This window comes from Narcine bancroftii, chromosome 3 (assembly GCF_036971445.1).
Source record: "Narcine bancroftii isolate sNarBan1 chromosome 3, sNarBan1.hap1, whole genome shotgun sequence".
Taxonomy (NCBI): Eukaryota; Metazoa; Chordata; class Chondrichthyes; order Torpediniformes; family Narcinidae; genus Narcine; species Narcine bancroftii.
Window position 1 is genome coordinate 323054625 of NC_091471.1, and position 18352 is coordinate 323072976.

Here is an 18352-nt window from a genome sequence, read left to right on the forward strand (position 1 = left end):
CTGAACTTGGAGGAGGCAAATTCCTGGGATGAGATGGTGGGCTGGTCATGAGTGGTGAAAGCAATTGGATCAATATTCTGTAAGATCATAGCACAGAACAGGCTCTTCAGCCCACAATATTGTGCTGACCTATTGGAAAATTACTTAACACTCATCTTAAACAGACATCCTCTGGTACTTGCTGTCATTGCCCCAGGAGAAAGGTGCTGGCTGTCCACCCTATCTAAGCCCCTCAGGTACATCTCTAGTAAGTCACCTGTCATCCTTTGTTGCTCCAAACAGGAAAGCCCCAGCTCTGTCACCCTTGTCATCTTCAATCCAGCAGTGTCCTGGTAAATCTCTTTTATACCTTCTCCAAACCATCTACATCCTCCCTTATCATTTCTTTTTGTGATTTTTAACTTTTAAAAATTTGCCACACAGTAGAAGTTGATACTGGCTATTGAGACCCAATTAACCCACCACCCTGTACGTCTGGAGGGTGGGAGGAAACTGGAGCCCCCAGAGGAAACTCGCACAGGTCACAGGAGGAATGTAATGAGGTGACTGGAGCTGAACACACTATTCCCAGTGTGTTCATGTAGAGCTCGTCAAAAGAATCAAAGACTTGTTGATCCAAACCATGGCTTTTATTAGCAAAAGACAGGAGCTCTTCACAGGTGGCCGACCAGTCCGGAATGATCCGACCTGGCTAGGGACACAACCCTTTAAGGCCCAGACAATAGGCGTGGCTTAGCTCTCAGCCAATCACTGTAAGCACAGTCTAGATACAATAACTATATACACTATGTACATTGGTGATAGATCTGTACTATCACAGTTCAACTAGAGTTTTATAGAGCTGCAGCATGACTTCGCCACTCTTGAACTTAATCCCCCGACTAATGAAAGCGAAAATACCATAAGCTGCCTTGGCCACCATCTCAACCTCAAGGGATCTACAAACCTGGACCCCAAGATCTCTGTTCCTCCATACTGTTAAGAATCTATTGGAAGTTTGAAGGATTAGGCTTATGGAAACGAGACAAGGAACTGGGTGGGATGACAAGATGAAATTCAGGATGTTTCCACAGCTGAGGAATCAAACACACAAGGACATTATTTCAAGATTAGGAGCCGTCATTTAGAGCTGACGTGCATAGAAAATCTTGTTGAGCTGTGTGAATCTCTGAAAATCTCCGCTTCAGGTTGGGAGGTTAGGTCAAGGGTGATGCTTAAGGAGGGAGATGAGGTTTTTGAAAGACCAGGAAATTGAAGGCTGGGGGGAAACTAGCATGGATGGGGAGATGATGCTTGGGGTAGATCAGTCAGCACTGTGCCTAATGGTGGGGCAGGCTTGTGGAGCCAAGTGGCTGTCTCCTAGTTTCTTAATGCTGGGGCAGCAGGTTTGGTGTGCAATGTCAAAGGTGAATGGTCTGACAGAAGCTTTGCTGTGTACTCAGACTCCATAATACTACCCTCTTTATGGGCTGAAGCCAGAAAATAAATCTATCCTAGAGAAGGAATCATGTTGCCTTGAGTAGAAGGAGTAATCCCTCTCCCTTGGGTGTTTTTGACTCCATATTAATTTCCTTCATAAAATCAAAAGTAGCCCTTGTTGCTTTTATCTCTGATATATTTTTGTGACGTCCAGGACAGGATCCAGACAAAAGTTAAAGTCTCCCCCCCCCAACACCAACCAGGATATTTTCCCTTCCCTTTACCAGTTTTGAGAAGGTATGAACTTTTCATCATCAAGAGAATATACATTCACTAGGGTCCAGGACTCTGAATATATCTGACAGTGCCCCGTTACAAATCGCCCTGCTCTGTCTATGACCACGTCTTCTACTCTCACTGGAATGCTTTTTTGAATCAAGATTGCCACACCCTTTGTCCTAAAACCAACGAGGAGGCTATTACCTGGCCCACCCATCCCCTTTTTTAATTTTTGATGTTCCTGCTCTGTTAAATGTGTTTCTTTGTGTGCCAAGACACTTTTCCTCTTCACCTGTCCGTTCAGATCATTTACGTTAAGACTTGTTTATTTGATATTATTGGTCATTGCCCAAAGGCTCTTCCCAAGTCCGTGTTTCCCCCCCATTCCTTTTCCTTCAGGAACTCAGCCCACCGAGTCCGCAACAGATCCTGAAAAGGAAAAATAATAAAAGAGACAAAAAGAACAACATAACATACAGCAACAGACTATCGAATTCACATAGCTTCCCACATAGCTACGTCTCATTCCCTTTAATACCCCCGCTCCTCCCATGATTTAACCCTCCGCGTGGTTACCATATCTCTCCTCACCACAGGCTGTGCATTTTACACCCATCCAAATTCCACACCCTCAGCCCCTGAGTCCCCAGACCATTTTCCTTTCAACAAATTCTCCCTTCAAATGTATGAAACAAACAGTTAAATCCACAATTATTATTATAATTACTATTTACAGTACATTCTTATGTACAACCAAACATTGACATGACCCATTTGGCACTTATTCCTTACAAACCCAGCAACTGTTTCACAAACTGTTGGGCCTCCAACAGGAACTTTCTCCACTCTTTCCCCCCCCCCACCCACCAGCATTACAATTTTTAGAGTTGCCAGGTATCTGAGGACACATACCCTTTCTGTTTAGTCATTCTTTTCATTGTTTTCAGAGAGCCACACTGTATCTGGGTAGAATTGGACCTTGTTCTCCACCAGATCCATGACCTCCCCCCCCTCATTTTCACCCTGACCTCCACTGCACTTAAAATTTTCTCTCAGTCCCGGTGATGCAGGAGTTTCCCCAGTGCCGAGTGTGGCCTTTGCCCGGAAAGAAGAATCGCTGGGCTCTCTCTACCTCAACTGATTCTCCCAGTTTCTTCCTCCCCAAAACTCCAGGACCCCTCCCTTCCGTACCTTCCTTCAACCCCACAATTTTTATTGTGTTCCTCCAGCCATGATTCTCCAGAGTGTCAATTCTCTGCCAGAGGCATCCCCCACATGGTACTTTCCCTTTCCAATTCATTTATCCCCAGTTCTTTCTTCCGCTTCAGTCAGTTCAATTAGCGCATTCTCCCACCTGACCATTTTATTACAAAGTTCCCCTTTGCTTAAATCTCTGGCCAGTCTCTCCTCCATCCTTCTCGTTGCCTTTAGGATGTCGTGTAGTGAGCACTCTGAACCTTCTCCCCCCTCATGCCGGAGCCATCTTGCCTCCTTCGTGCCTCCCAATTTTTCCCTCCTCTGTTCTCATCACTTCCCTCCTCGCTGGATTCACTCCTGGAGTCGTCCATCGTTTTGGGGCCGAAGTCTCCCCCGTCCTCCTGCAAGCCGCACCTGCTACCTGTCGCATCCCACTCCCGGGCACTCTTCCCACTGTCCTCAGTTAGGGGGGGGCTCTGATATCTCTGCGGCCCCCTCACCTCCCGACGACCAATTGGAAACTATGTCGCCTCTCCTCCCCGGGTCGTTCTCACCTCTTGTGGTTCTCCCTGGCAAGTGCAGGACACATTCTGTGGGTCGTGCCTCCATCGTCAGGACCCCCTGAATTTTGGGGCTGGAATCAGCATCGCCATCTTCAGATCCACAAAATGGGCTGGACCAGGTGACGGCAGTCACCTTATTGGCTGCTTTTATTTCACTGGCTTTTATTCTCCCAATTTTTGTCAGGTCGGAACCTTTATAGCCGCTTTCAGATGGCCAGAAAACCCGACTGTAAAGCCGCCTATTCGACCCCAATGCAGCTGTCAGGTGGCCACCTGAAAGTGGAGAACCCAACCAGGAGGAGTACTTACCTAACCCTCCTCCTGTAGGTATAATCTCTGGCTCTGAGAATCCCCCCGTTGCATGTGAAAGCAGAAATTGGCCATAGTCCACAGGAGCTGGCGTTTGCTTGGACGTTGCTCTCCTTCAGCTGGCACATTCAGGTGACAGAAAGGCGGCTTCTCCGCGGCCACCTGAACATCCCAGCTGCACTCCCCCAGCCGCGTCTGCCAGCGCATTATCTGCGTCCGAGCACCTGAAAGTGGCTTTTATAATTCCTCCTGCTTGTCGTGTTCGTACTCTCTTCATTGAACTGTTTTTGGGTTTCTTGTTCCAGGAGTTCTGGGGGTTGATGTCTGATTGCTCCCTCCTCATCACGTGACCTCTATAGAATAAAATCTTAACCAAATACGTTACTTCATAGAATGCAATCATACTTGCACTATATTAAAACATGCCAATATGGTTTTATGAGCCATGAGAAGGGGGCTGGACCAGAATGATCTTGAAACCCTTTCACATTTAGTATTCAGTATGCACATAATTTTGTCACCAGAAAAAAACAATTTGCACAACGTAAGATTTTTTTTCACTCACTGACTACTAAAATTTAGATGTGGTTCAGTTTCTATCCAAGCATGGCACAGGCAAAAAACTGGGCAAACCAAGAGTTGTTTAGCTTCCTCTGTCACAGTGCGTGAGTGACCATATTCCATATCTGGAGGTTTCACTTGCAGTGTGGTGTCCCTCACCATCCTCAGACCAGGTCCTACCCCAGGTTGGATCCCCTGAAGGCAGATCCTGCCTCTTCTTCAGGCCATCTCCGCTCATCCCAATGGCGATGTCGATCTTCATTTTCTCTGGGCTGGAAATACCACCTGATCTGAGTCTCCTCTGTCAAACCCTGAGGTCACCAGCCTTGCACCCCAGATCTAAGAGTTCCCATTGAACTTCCTGGCAAGTTTTCTATTGCAGTGGCATGTAGTGACCATTGAAGGCAGCTCTAAATTCCAAATGGGCGGCGTGGTTAGTGTAGTGGTTAGCGCAAGGCTGTTACAGTGACCGGGACTGGGGTTTGAATCCTGGTGCTATCTGTAAGGAGTTTGTGTGTTCTCCCTGTGTCTGCATGGGTTTTTCCCGTTCAAAAATGTATTGGGGGGGTGGGTGGGATGTGGTGAAGGTTAATCAGGTGTAAAATAAAATTTAAACTTAAAATGAGAAAATGTAATTGAGCTGCACAGGTTTTGTGAGGTGGGTGTTCTAACATGTTAAATTTAAAAGTAAGACTCTACTCTGTATCCATGGGGAACCTTTGCTTCACAAGGTGTGAGAATGTGGCCCAGCCACAAGTTGCAGTTATAAGATAGTGAACCAAGGTTCAAGGTCCCTCTATCACCATAAACACAAAACTTATTTTCCCTTGTTTGCCCCGTAAAGGCTCCTAGATGTGCCACAAGCCCAGGACCCCGACCAAGACATGAAAAGGACGCAAAACAGAGTCCCTTCAGAGACGGTGTTGGTAGATCCTGCCCACTCCTGTAACAGAGCTGAGGGAGAAGGGAACGGGGCTACAGAGAATGTGAACTGGATGAGGTTCGGAGAAGCTTTGTCTGCTGGGGATACTGTTTTTTTCTATCTTTCTGAAATCAGCATAATCTTTCCTAACCTTGGTTCTGCTACCACAATGGCTGTAGAGCTTGAACTGTCTTAAACAGTGACCGACACCGGTACTTTAATGCTAAGTTCGTCCCTTTGCTCTATTTCTGCTGCCTCTCAGTTCCCACGAGAGAGTTTCGTACTGAGAAAGAATCCCCCAGGCTTGGAGTGTCTTATCCCAGAGCTGGCAATTGAAGACGAGCTCGAAATAGTGAAACAGGCCTTAGAGAAGATCTCGTCACTTATCTGCAAGAACCTCCAGGGTTGCTTCAAGCAAGCTTCAGATTCAAAGGAAATTCCAGGTCAGAATTTGTCTGAATTGTTACACATTTCCTTCCTTTGTGTCACAGTTTGGTGAAGTTGTTCGAGTAGCAGAAATCTGGTTGTGTGGTGGGAACTGAATTTAAAAAGTCAGCCCAGGCCTCTCCTAGGGACTCAGCAGGTCTAACAGCATCCGTGGGTAAAAAGGGTCAGTCCACGTTTCCCGTCCGTACTGACTGATGCCTTCTACCATGGATGCTTTCTGACCTGCTGAATTTGGGTTTCTCCACCAGAACTTGCAGGGTGCATTGAAGTTTACGTTTATTGTCTCGTGTGAACTACAGTGAAAAGTTTGTTTTGCCTACTATCCAGTAAGCCTATCCCTACATAGATAGGCCAGAATAAAACACAGGACAGAGTGAATTACAGTGAGAAATGGAGTAAGGGCAGTGGATTTGACTGGTGTGAGGGTCATCCTGAGGTCAGACAGTAGCGGGAAAGAAACTGTCCTCGAATTGGGTGCTGCACAACTTCCTTTCTTCCTGATGGGATGAGGGAGAAGAGTGTGTGGCTGGGGCGGGATGAGTCTTTAGCATGCTGGCTGCTTTTCCAGGGCAACAGAAGGGGTAAGTGGAGTCACTGGAGAGAGGGGAGGTTTGTGTGTGGCCTGAGCTGGGTTCACAACTCCCGGCAGCTTCTTGTGGCCCTGGGCGGAGCAGCTCGTGCACCATCCAGTTAGGTGATGCTTCAGCAGAAGTTGTCGAGGGACACTGGGGAGGTGCTGCGTTCCCTCAGGTTCCTGAGGGGCTAGGGATGTTGGCGCACTTAGTAGGCCAACATCCTAGAGCACTTCGTATAAGAACGTCACCACTTGGAACCGCAGAAGAAGCAATGAGAATAGTTGTTAAACAAGAAAGTCTGAGGTTGTTGTTGAATGCACAAAAGTGCTGGAGAAACTCAACGGGTTCACTTATCCCTTTCCACTAGCCACCTCCTTTATACCTACCCCTGTGACCACATGAAATGCCCTCACCACCATTTAGGGCCCCAAACAGGCCTTGCCAGTGAACTAACACTTCCCCTGTGAATATGGAGGGTCAGCTTCTATATCCAGTGCACCTGTTGTGGTCTCCTCTACGGCAGAGAGATTGGACGTAGAGTGGGAGATCGTATCGTTGAGCACCTTCACTCTGACCGCTGCAGAAGCTGCGATCTCCCAGTGACCACCCATTTTAGTTCCATGCCCCACTCCCACACTGACATGTCTGGCTGTGACCTCGCACTCTGCCAAACTGTGGCCACCTGCACATTAGAGGAACAGCTAATATTCCATGTGAGCCCTCTCCAACTAGATGGCATTAACGCCGACTTCTCTGGTCTCCATTAGACCCCTTCCCTGTCTCTCTAGCTCTCTCTTTCCCTATCCATAAGACCACATGGGAGGATTCAGCCCATCGAGTCTACTCCACCATTTAATCATGAGTGATCCATTCTCCCATTCAACCCCACCCCCCCTGCCTTCTCCCATAACCTTTGTTCTCTGACTATTCAGATGCCTAACAAGCTCTGCCTTAAATACATCCAACCTGGCCTCCACATCTGCCTGTGGTAGCAAATTCCAGAGATTCACCACTCTTTGGCTAAAGAAATTCCTCTGTTTAAAATTGGCACCTCTTGTTCTCGACTCCCCAACCATAGCAACTTTTCCACATCTACTCTGTCCAGGCCTTTGAATATCCAAAATGCTTCTATGAAGACCCCTCATTCTTCTGAACTCCAAGGAGTATGATCCAAGATCATAAGATAATCGTGTGAATCTGGAGGGGTCACCTACTACATCCGGTGTTCCTGTGTGGTCTCTATGTCAGAGAGACTGGATGTAGACTGGAAAAATAATTCCAGGGACCATTCTTGTGAATCTTCTCTGAACCCTCTCCAATGCCAGCACATCCTTTCTTAAATAAGAATCCCAAAACTGTCCCCCATCCTCCAAATGAAGTCTCACCAGAGCCTTATAAAGCCTCAACATAATATCCCTCTAGATATGAATGTCAACATTTACCATATTCTGTGAGTTTCAAAGTTTATATTTCTAATCATCTTCTTAGTTGCTTTTCTCGATTTACAACTTTCTCATCCTCTATCTTCCCACTAATTTTGCTTCCTTGTCTGCCCTCTCTTTTACCTTGACTTTGGATTTGACTTCTCTTGTGAGCCACGGATATGTAATTTTTCCATTCAAGTATCTCTTCTATTTTGGAAAATGCATGACCTGAACTTTACTTATTTCTAACAGAAACTCCAGCCATTGCACGTCTGCTGAACTCCCTGTTAGTGAGCCTTTTCAATGAACTTTGCCAGTTCCTCTCACATACCACTGGAGCTATGACACATCTGATCTTAGTTTGTCCCTCAAATGACAGGGTAAACTCCACATATTATGATCACTGGCTCCTAAGGGTTCCCTTTTACCTTTGAAAAAAAATATCAGGTTTGGAGGGTTAACAGAGAGATGAATCTGGACATCAGGGTTACAATCACACATAACTTTTATTAACACACATATACAATTCATAAAAAAGTGTGGAAATTGGCAATAGGAATAAACACACGCATGCACAATAATAAAGACAGACGTGCATAATTTATAGAAGAGCATGGGAAACAAACAGGAGACCATTAAACAGTACTCAATTACTAATCCAGGTAAACGACAATACTGACATTCACACACACTCCCGGGGGGGTAGCCTCTACTACACATTATAAGCAAGGGTTCAACACACACTCTCAGACCCTTGATCAATGGGGGGCGGGGGGGTTGCTCTACTACACACTATAAACAGGGGTTCGACACACACTCCCGGACCTCTGATCTGTTGGGGTGGGGGGGTGGGCTCTACTACACACTATAAACAGTGGTTTTGGTGGCTTTGAGTGTGAGGTTGTGGTTGCACTATTCAGCCGTTTTCAATCTCCATCCTGTTACAGCCCACTTCCATGGTATCGGCAGAACATTTGTAGATGGTCTTATTGTCGTACCGAGCTACACAGTTGTAGGTGTAAAGTGAATAGAGCAGGGGGCTGAGAACGCAGTGCAGCTGTGATGGGTGGAGACGAGGCTTTCTCTGGACTTTGGACGTAATTGTGACATCTTCACCGAGCTGAAAATGACAACTGCTGGGTCATCGTTCGTGGAGCAGGTGATGCTGGGCTTGACAGTTTGTGTGTGAGAATAATTCAAGTTGAGAACATGGATTCCCAGAATGTTGTAATTTCCAGTATTTGCAGAGTTTCCTTCATTTCTATCAGTAGGATAGAAGCAACAGTGGGGGTGTTGGCCTGGGAACGCTGAAGTCTGGGAAAGCGTGCAATTCAGAGAATATTGAACTGATCCTAAGCAATTAATTGATCCTCCAATAGTTAATGAATGATTTCCTCAGCATTCACGTCGCTGTGTGTTTTAACCATAATACTTGACAGCCCATCCTTAATCCAAGGTATCGGGCTAGAGATTCACTTGCATAGACTGAAAGCCGTTTTATTTTCCCAAATGAGGTGGACCAACCATTTCCAGGGTGTTCCCCATAATTTGGAAAATACTTCAGACTAATTCCAGGCATCTTGTGCCTTGATTCAGTTTCCTTGTTGGGGGAACCAACATGATGTCCCTGAAGCCACAGTCACTGATCATTCCCAGCACAACTGGGTCTTCCCCAGGCAGACGCCATTCCCAAAACCTCTGGGTCCCAAATTCCGGAGTCCGAGATCTACTAAAGTTTTTGTGACAGAGACCTCAATCTTCAGCCCCCTGACTCAGTCCCCCCATTCCCCCAACACACAAAACAACATGCCCAATGAGCAGAATGCACCATTAGCACAAGTACAATTTGCAGCCTAGTTGCCCTGTCACGCTTCTTGTGGTCCTTAGATTACATTCCACTCCTGAAAACTAGACTATTTTCACGTGAGGTTAAAGGACTTCTGGACCAAAGTATTTGACTTCAAGATGGATGAAGAGCATGAAAAAAGGGACACACAGATTGTAGTCTTCACATTGGCAGGTGGAAGGAGTGAATGCAGGGGATTGCAGTCGGCCAAGATGCAGGAGCAGTAAACAATCAGGAATGCAAATAATCTACTTGTCCTCTTGCAATAGGTTGCACAATACAAGGGCGTTTACTCCATTGGTACAGAGCATTTGTAAGGCCACACCTGGAGTGTTGTGTGCTTGAAGCCATGAAGTGGTGCGACGTGGATTCACTGAGTGGATTTCTGTGGCCAGGGTTAGTTCTGCAAGAAGAGATAGACTTGGATGGGATAATATATACCGGATTTAGAAGAATGAGATGTGATCTTCTTTGAAACCTAAAATTGTGACGTATCGGAACTATTGGGTTGAATACTTAGTTGTTACACATTGAAGCAAGAAACTTTATGGGAACTAGAAGGATCAAGAGAAATGGGGTTAAATAAGAAAATCTCTTGATGATGGGATCTGATGTGCTGGAGAAACTCAGCAGGTCACACAACATTGGTAGGAAGTAAAGGGTAACCTAAGTCTTGGGCCTGGGCAGTCGGATCCCCTACTGATGGATCGCAACGTGACCTGCTGTGTTTTTCCAGCACTTGGTGTATGATGAGAAATGAGGATCATGCAGGAATCTGATTTTCCTGAACATGATCACATCAGCTACCAAGGCCCTAAGTGTGGAATTCCCTCACTAAATGTTCCACCTGTTAACCCATCATCATTACATATGTGTTTGTGGAATTTACTGTGTACTGATTGGTGACCACAATTTAATGTGGCCACATATCATTTGGTCTAAGGTATTTTGAGACATTTGAAAAGGGGTACGTTGAGAATGTGATGCAGTCCATCTCTCCCACCTCCTTTAGAATTTAAAAAGCAGTCAGTCTGCTATGGTTGGCATAGCGTTTAGCGCAATCCTATTACAATGCCAGTGATTGGGGCTGGGGTTCAAATCCTGCGCTGTGTGTAAGGAGTGTCTGCGTGGGTTTCTGCCCACCCTTCAAAAACGTACCAGGGTTGCAGGTTAATTGGTTAATTGGGTAGCCTGGGCTGAAAGGGCCTGTTATCGTGCTGTAGGTCTAAATTTAAATTTAACCTCCCTCTTCTGGTCCCGTGTTTGCTCACACTCCTTTGAAGAACTTGTGTTATAGTGTGGATATCAATTGTGATCTTTTTTGTTGTGATGAAGCCTGGCCTTTGATCCTGACTCTGGATTCTCTAAAAGGCAAGCTGGTAGGCGAATGGGCTAGAACAGGTGAGGTGCGACAAAAGAATCAAAAGGGAGTCTGAGAGAGAATAACGGTGGGGTTACAGGGAGCCAAAAAGGAGAAGGGAAGAGGTTCTGATGGCTTTACTCTGCTGGGAGGTGGCATGGACCTGATGGACAGAACCACAGTAAACTTTGTTAGAACCGATCTATGGTAAAGGGCAAGGCTGCATTCATATCCCTTATAGGAGAGCACATGGTGTGGCATGTTTACTAAAGGATGGGTATGTTGAAGTCTCTGTTGGGGGTGGGCCTTGGGGGGAATCTATGGGAAGTGTGAGCAGCTGACTTCCCAGGAAAATACAGTCCATGTGAACATTGAACTGTAAGGAGCTCAAACCTGAAGCAACGAAAGGGCTGTGGCTACGTCCAGGAGAGAGATTGGCAAATGAGTGTGTGGGAGGGAGGTTGTTGTTGAATCCCAGCTCTTGTAGAAAGGCAGAGGTCAGCAGGCTCTCCTTCATCAGTTTGAGATAAACATTGTGCATGTTTACCTCACATCGACCGGGTTATGCTGGTTCAGTTCCCAAAGGTTTTCCGAAGTGACTCTGTTCATTGTAATTAATCTCTTTGGTACAGAATCCACTGGGGATGGTCATTGTGTTTCAGTGATATCTCCTGCCCCTCGGGCAGTCCCATCGGCTTCTCACATCAAGGAACCGTTCTTACAAAGTGAGTGCGTTTTCTTTTGAATGGACATAGTTTACATTTTGTACTGGTGGCACGGTTCGAGCGGGGAGCGGCACGGTTTGGGCGGTTTGTAGGTTGATGGGTGTATTGGGGCAGCAGGGCCTGTTATTGAGCTGCGTGTCTAAAATGTAATGGAGCAGGTGTTAGAGCCCAGAGTTCCGAGCTAGGTAAAGTATTCATCAGTGTTATCATTCATAGATTTGAGGAAGGAAGTAAATGTAGACCTGATCTTTCAAACACAGCACCATTTTCCTGCACTGACCCAGTAGCCATCGTTCCATTATGAGTCAAAAGTCTACCAGTCTGTCTCAAATGTACTGAGTGGCTGCATCACAGCTCTGACTTCCCTACCATAAAAGTCACATCCGTGACTTCCCTACATCCTCCTTGGAACCTGACTACCACACAGCTTAACGTCATCACTAAAATCCAGTCCCCTCATCCCTTTAGTGCTACACAGGTCACAACCACTGAACCCACAAAATGACCTGCTTATTCCCGCTCTTTATTCTGTCTAACAAACCATCCTTAATCCGTGCCAGTGTGTAACCGGTTACTTCGTTGATGACCTTCCTTCATTCTTTGTGTATATCCCCATCTTGTTCGGTCATCCCTTAAGTTATCACCTCACTGGTTTCAGGGTTAAGCTCCAGTGCCTGCCCCTCCAACTCACCACCATTGTCCTGTACCCTAAGACTATCCTCCACACTGCAACCAATCTTCCTGTCTTCTGCAAGCTTACTAATTAGATCCTTGACATTCATGTGCATGACAAGCAAGAGGAGTCCCATCACCGATCACTCCATCAGCACTCTGCCTGCTTTGAGTTGCTCCCGTATTCTAAGGGGTCCTTTTAGACCAGTCTCCTTGTGGAATATTATTCGGTGCTGTCTGTAAGGAGTTTCAATGTTCCCCCCATGCTTACGTGGGTTTCCTCCAGGTGCTCCGATTTCTTCCCACCCTCCAGAAACGAGCAGGGTTTTGTAAGTTAATTGGCTGGCAGGGGCTTGTGGACTGTAAAAAGCCAGACTCATCATATAGTGTCAAATGCATGAATATACCTCTTCGAGAATCTGAACCACATTAATCAGACCATCTTCGATTAATCCAACTACAGATTAATCCTGTCCCTCAGGAATTTTTTCCAATAATTTCACAGCCGCTTATTAACATAAATTGCCCTTGTCACTGGGCAATTGCCCAATTCACATCTGCTGCTCTCCTGGAATAAATGCACACATTGGCTGTCTTCCATTCATTTGGGCCCTCTTGTCAGGCGAGAAGTAATTTGAAAATCTCCACCAGAGCCCAGGCAGTCTCCCCCTTTGCCTCCTGAGAGACATCTCTGGGTCCTTAACATTTACCCACTCTCAACCCCATTAAGGCAACTCAGACTTCCCGACCTATCAGTGCTAGTATATGGCAGAATTCCTCACCGCACCCACCAAATTCAAATTCTGGCCTTCTCCTTGTTGAACAGAAGGATTCACGTTGGACCCGCACCTACACCCTTTGGCTTATTCGCAGATCGGCCACTTGAGCCCAACTCGAGCCCCTAACATGCATAAAACAAGGGGCGGTTTAAATCTGTTAAATGGATTGGAGGGTGCCTGGAACAGGCCATCATGGGCAGTGGTGGAAGTGGAGTTGAAATGGCTTCTAGATCGACACACAAGGGAATGAAAGCTGCAGTTTGAGGTTAATTTGAACAGCATGTTCAGCACAGGCATGTGGGCCAAAGGGCCTGTTCCTATGCTCTACTGTTCTATGTTCATTGGCTAAGTGTCACTCTTGATGGGTCAAGATGGTCACTGCAGCTTACTTAGCAGGACAACGAATCCCTAATTGTAAGGGCGAAGTTGCTGTTTATTTAGCATGGGGATTATAGCTGTAACGCAGCATCGTCACCCTCCTTGGATGCTGAGTTCCTCCAGCAGTTTGTATTTTGCTGGGTGTTACAGAAGTTTGTGCCACAAACAAAGAGTTAGGGGTGATATCAAGCAGGGAAGGGGGGTGGCGAGAGGGAGGGCCTGACCCACTGAGACCCTCTGGCTCCTCACACTTTGCTCAGGGCTGCAGCCTCGGTGTTTTCTGTGTTGGTGTTGTCCCTATGTTTTGGCTGTCTCTGCAGATTTCCGGCAACTGAGTTTCAATCCAAACACCGCCCACCGATACCTCACTCTGTCCAAAGACGGCCGCAGGGTCTCCCACCGAGCAGCCCAGAAGTACCCAGTGCACAAGGAGCGGTTTGAGAAGGAGTGGCAGGTGCTGTGCTGCGAGAGCTTTGAGGTGGGCCAGCACTACTGGGAGTTGCAGTTCAGCAGCCAGTGGGCCTACCTCGGAGTCGCGTATGGCAAGATCAACAGGCGCGGCCCGTCCGCCCTGATCGGCCGGAACAGCGTCTCCTGGTGTGTGCAGCTCTTCAGCAAGAGCTTTTCAGCCTGGCACGCCGACCAGGAGGTGAAACTGCCGTCTGCAGAATACGAGCGTGTCGGAGTGTACCTGGATTGCGCTGCAGGGACCCTGGCCTTCTACGGCATCACCAATACCATGAATCTGATCCACACTTTCCACTCCGTCTTCACCCAGCCCCTCTACCCTGCTGTGTGGGTGGGCGAGGATGTCATTGCCACCCTTTGCCAGCTCCAGTGAAGGTGGTGGCACAGGGGAGAGAGATTCAGAAGGACACAAAAATAGGGGTAGGAGTAGGCCACTGGCCCTTTGCCTACCCTACTGTCATCATGTCCCATCCCAACTGTGGGAACTGTGAACTGTGCCAGTTCATCACTGCCCTCAATTCCCCAATCAATGACACACCTCCTTCTTCAACAATCCAACTTCTGCAAACCTCAGAAGAGGAATCCAGAGATTCACCAGCCTTTGTAAGAATCAGTGCAACGCTATTTACAGCACCAGCGACCCAGGTTCAAACCTGGCGCTCTGCATATCCTCCCCGTGACCTGCGTTGGTTTCCACAGGGTGCCCCGGTCTCCTCCCATGTTCCCAAGACGTACAGGTTAATTGGTCATATGGGCATTCTTGGGTGACATGGGGTCTTGGGCCAGAAGGACCTATTACTGTGTTTTAACTGATTTTTAAAAAATGATTTGTTCTGCACGTCTTTTCCATGTCCCTATGTTCAATCCCCTTCCACTCGTGGAAATCTGTCCATACATTCTCCTTCAAGATCTTTTATCTTTCAATAAAATCACCTCTCATTTTTCAAAACTCCAAACACAGTCACCTTCATTAGTTCTCATTGGAGAACTGCCCTCATCCCTGGAATTAGCTCCGTGAATTTCATTTTGTGGTATCTTATTTGGACGAAGGGACGAATGCTGTGCGCAGCCCTCGACCAGGGCCTCACTTCTGGAAGTTGGGGCTTACCTGAGATTGATTTACCATTGGAGCATCATCCAGTGAATTTTTCGGAGATAAATGAAGGGCTTCAAATTGTACGGACTTTTTTTAAAGATATTGCTTTGTATTTCAAGAATAAATTTTACGGCTGGAATTTGTGTTTTGAGTATTTTCTTTTGCATAAATAAAATGGACTAAGGGTGAACTGAAGAGGGTTTGGAAAAGAGCTTCTTCATCAGCTGGACCACTGAAACTCGATAACAGGCAATTCATTTGTTAATCTCTGTCAAGACTTGCCGGCCTGTAAACGCAGAGGCAAATGTGGAGTTAGCCTGATTTTAAACCCCCGACACTGAAAATGTGGACTTGACTCAAGGCAGAGGTAAGTTAATTCAGTTTTTATGTTTGGAAATCTTCCAGGAAAGGAAGAACAGAGTAAGCATTTATTATTTTTGTCTTGATTCTCAAGAGAAAGTGGTGAAGCAAATGTGCTTTAATTTAAGCTCTGTTTGTTCACTGCCTGCCTATTAATAAGTGTGAATATGAGTCAAGGAGGAAGCCACATGGCCCCTAAGCCAACTCCACCAGTCAACATGACCATGGCTGAACAACACTGGCCTCAAATCCTCTTCTGCACCAATTCCGCACAGCTTCTCAATCACTAAAAACGCCATTTAACTCCACATGAAAAACCTTCATTAATCCAGCCTCCATGTCTCTCTGGAGTGGAGAATTCCAGAGCTTTGCTGCCCTCTGTGAGGAGAAATTCCTGTGCAGCTCAGTTGTAAATGACCACCCATGTAACCAGGTCCCCTGTAATGACCACCTGTGTAACTCCCTCTTGTAATGACCACCCATGTGACTAGATTCCCATGTAAATGACCATCCATGTAACAATGTCCCCCTGTAATGACCAACCATTTAAATATGTCCCCTTGTTCAGGATGCCCCACCAGTGGAAATATTTCAACTCCTGCCTTCATGCTCTCTCAGGATCTTGTGTTTCAAAACCATCATCCCCCTCTCTTTTGCTTCTCTTTCTCTGAGTGAAGGAGGCGCTTCAGGGAATTCCTGCTGACGGAGAATCTGCCTTTCGAACAGCAGGCAAAAGCAGTTTTGTGTGATTTGACACTCATATATTGCAATGACGATAAATTGAATCCTGAATCTTACATATTGATATGCCAAGTTTTCACCCTTTCACTCCCCACCACTGGGGAATTCAAATGTCCACATTGAAACATGCCCATCATCAAACCTGGGTACCTTATGGTAAATTCCCTGAATCATGTTATCTGCTAACTCATTTCTAATTGAAAGTCAAAAACAAATTCTTGTGGCACGTTGCCAGTTACAATATTCCAGCCTGAAAAACACCAATTCATTCTGTCTCTCCTTTTTGTGCTAACCAGCTTTAAATCCATGCCAGAACACTTACTCCAAGATCGCAAGGTTTTGTGTCCAAGGCTTCTATCTGGTACCTTGTCAATAAACTTCATCTAAAGGTTCCCCTCTACTGACTCTGCTTGTTTCAGCCTCAAAGAACACTGGGAAATTTGTTACACATCATTTTCCTTTCATCAAATCATGTTAACTTATAATTCCTCTAAATGATTGGCTATTTGGTCCTTGATTTTAGACTCCATCGTGGCACGGTTAGCGTAGCGGTTAGCTGAGTTAGAATCCCGCGCTGTCTGTAAGGAGTTTCTCCCCATTTCCTCTGGGTGCTCCAGTTTTTTCCCACCATTCAAAAACATACTGGGGTGGAGGGTATTTGGGTGTAATTAGGCAGCATGCACTTGTGGGACTAAAGGGCCTGTCACCGTGCTGTATGTCTAAATTTAAAATTTAATCATGTCAGCAGATGTTAAGCAGTTGTTGCTCACGAGGCCTGTTGTTTCCCTTTCTTGAACAGTTTGCAATTTTCCAATTCATGGTTACCCTCTGAGTTTGGAAGATCTCCAACCCATGGGTCCACTATCATGTTGACAATTTCCAGAGCCTGGGATTTAAGTCATCACAGCCTGTCTGCCTGTAGTCCCATCATTTTTTCCCACTATTTTATTCCTTGAAAGGGATTGTTCTAGTTTCTTCCATTGTACTTGAATCCACCAATCTGTTAGCCTTTGGGCTTGCAGGGTCCCCCACTGTAAAGAGTGATCACCAGGAAGGCAACATACCATCTGGGATACCCCGCCTCTTCCACAGAACCTCTTACCTGCCCCACTAACTATGGAATCCCTATCACTACAGCTCACCTCTTCTCCCTTTTCTTCAACACAGGACCAGATTCCGTGCCAGAGACCTGATCTCCGTGGCTTATCCCTGGTAAGTCATCCCCCCAACAGTATCCAAAATGATATACTTGTTATTGAGGGGAATGGCCACAGAGGTGCCCTGCCCTGTGTGCCTTTCCTTCTCCCTCTCTTGACAGTCACCCATCTACCCTCCTCCTACCTTCTAGCCAGGGTCCGAAATAGATCGAGTTCCCGGCATTCTCAGGAGGGAGGGTGAGCATAAAAGGACCAATGACATGGGTAGGAAGGGTGAGGAGGTCCTGCAAGGAGAGTTCAGGAGTCAGGCTCTAGGTTGAAGGACAGGACCTCCAGGGTTGTGATCTCGGGATTGCTGCCCGCGCCATGTGCTGGTGGGGTTAGAAATAGGAGGATGATGCAGCTCAACAAGTGACTAAAGACCTGGTACAGGAGAGAGGGCTTCAGGTTTCTGGATCATTGGGCTGGTCCAGGGAAGGTGGGACTTGTCCTGATGGGAGGGTTTGCATCTGAACTGAAGAGGAACTAATATCCTTGTGGGAAGGTTTGCTAGTGTTGCGCCGATGGGTTTAAACTAGATTTCCAGGGGAGGGGAACCAGGGTGCTAGAGCAGATAGAGAGGTGTGGAGGAGGGGAAAGATGATGTGAAAATTACATGCACCGTTAGAAGTCAACATGTAGTGGTGGAAATGTTCCCAGGTCCATCTATTTCAATGCAAGGAGTGTTGTAGGAAAGGCAGACGAGCTTAGAGCATGGATTGGCACGTGGAATTAAGACATTGTGGCCATTAGTGAAACTTGGTTGCAGGAGGGGCAGGACTGGCAGCTCAATGTTCTGCATTCCATTGTTTCAAATGTGAAAAAATGTGGGGGATGAAAGGGCGTTGAGTGGCGTTGCTCGTCAGGGAAAATATCACAGCTGTGCTCAGACAGGACAGACCAGAGGGCTCATCTACTGAGGAGCTGAGGAACGGGAAAGGTCTGACCACACTCACCGTCCGATAGTCAGTGAGAATTGGACGAGCAAATCTGTAGTGAGATAGCAGACAGCTGCAGGAAACAAAAGGTTGTGAG

The 18352-nt window shown here is 46.6% G+C and overlaps 1 protein-coding gene across 1 annotated transcript in view; it reads left to right on the plus strand.

The window, feature by feature from the left end:
• The window catches only part of LOC138756863 (uncharacterized), an 82606-nt gene that overhangs the window by 10985 nt on the left and 53269 nt on the right, over positions 1–18352 (plus strand). Inside the window, exons 4-10 of the mRNA XM_069923257.1 lie at positions 5513–5693; positions 11535–11627; positions 13777–14293; positions 14624–14655; positions 15713–15820; positions 16645–16660; positions 17289–17333. Coding sequence (XP_069779358.1) covers positions 5513–5693; positions 11535–11627; positions 13777–14293; positions 14624–14655; positions 15713–15820; positions 16645–16660; positions 17289–17333 — 992 coding nt within the window. The remainder of the gene's footprint in view (positions 1–5512; positions 5694–11534; positions 11628–13776; positions 14294–14623; positions 14656–15712; positions 15821–16644; positions 16661–17288; positions 17334–18352) is intronic.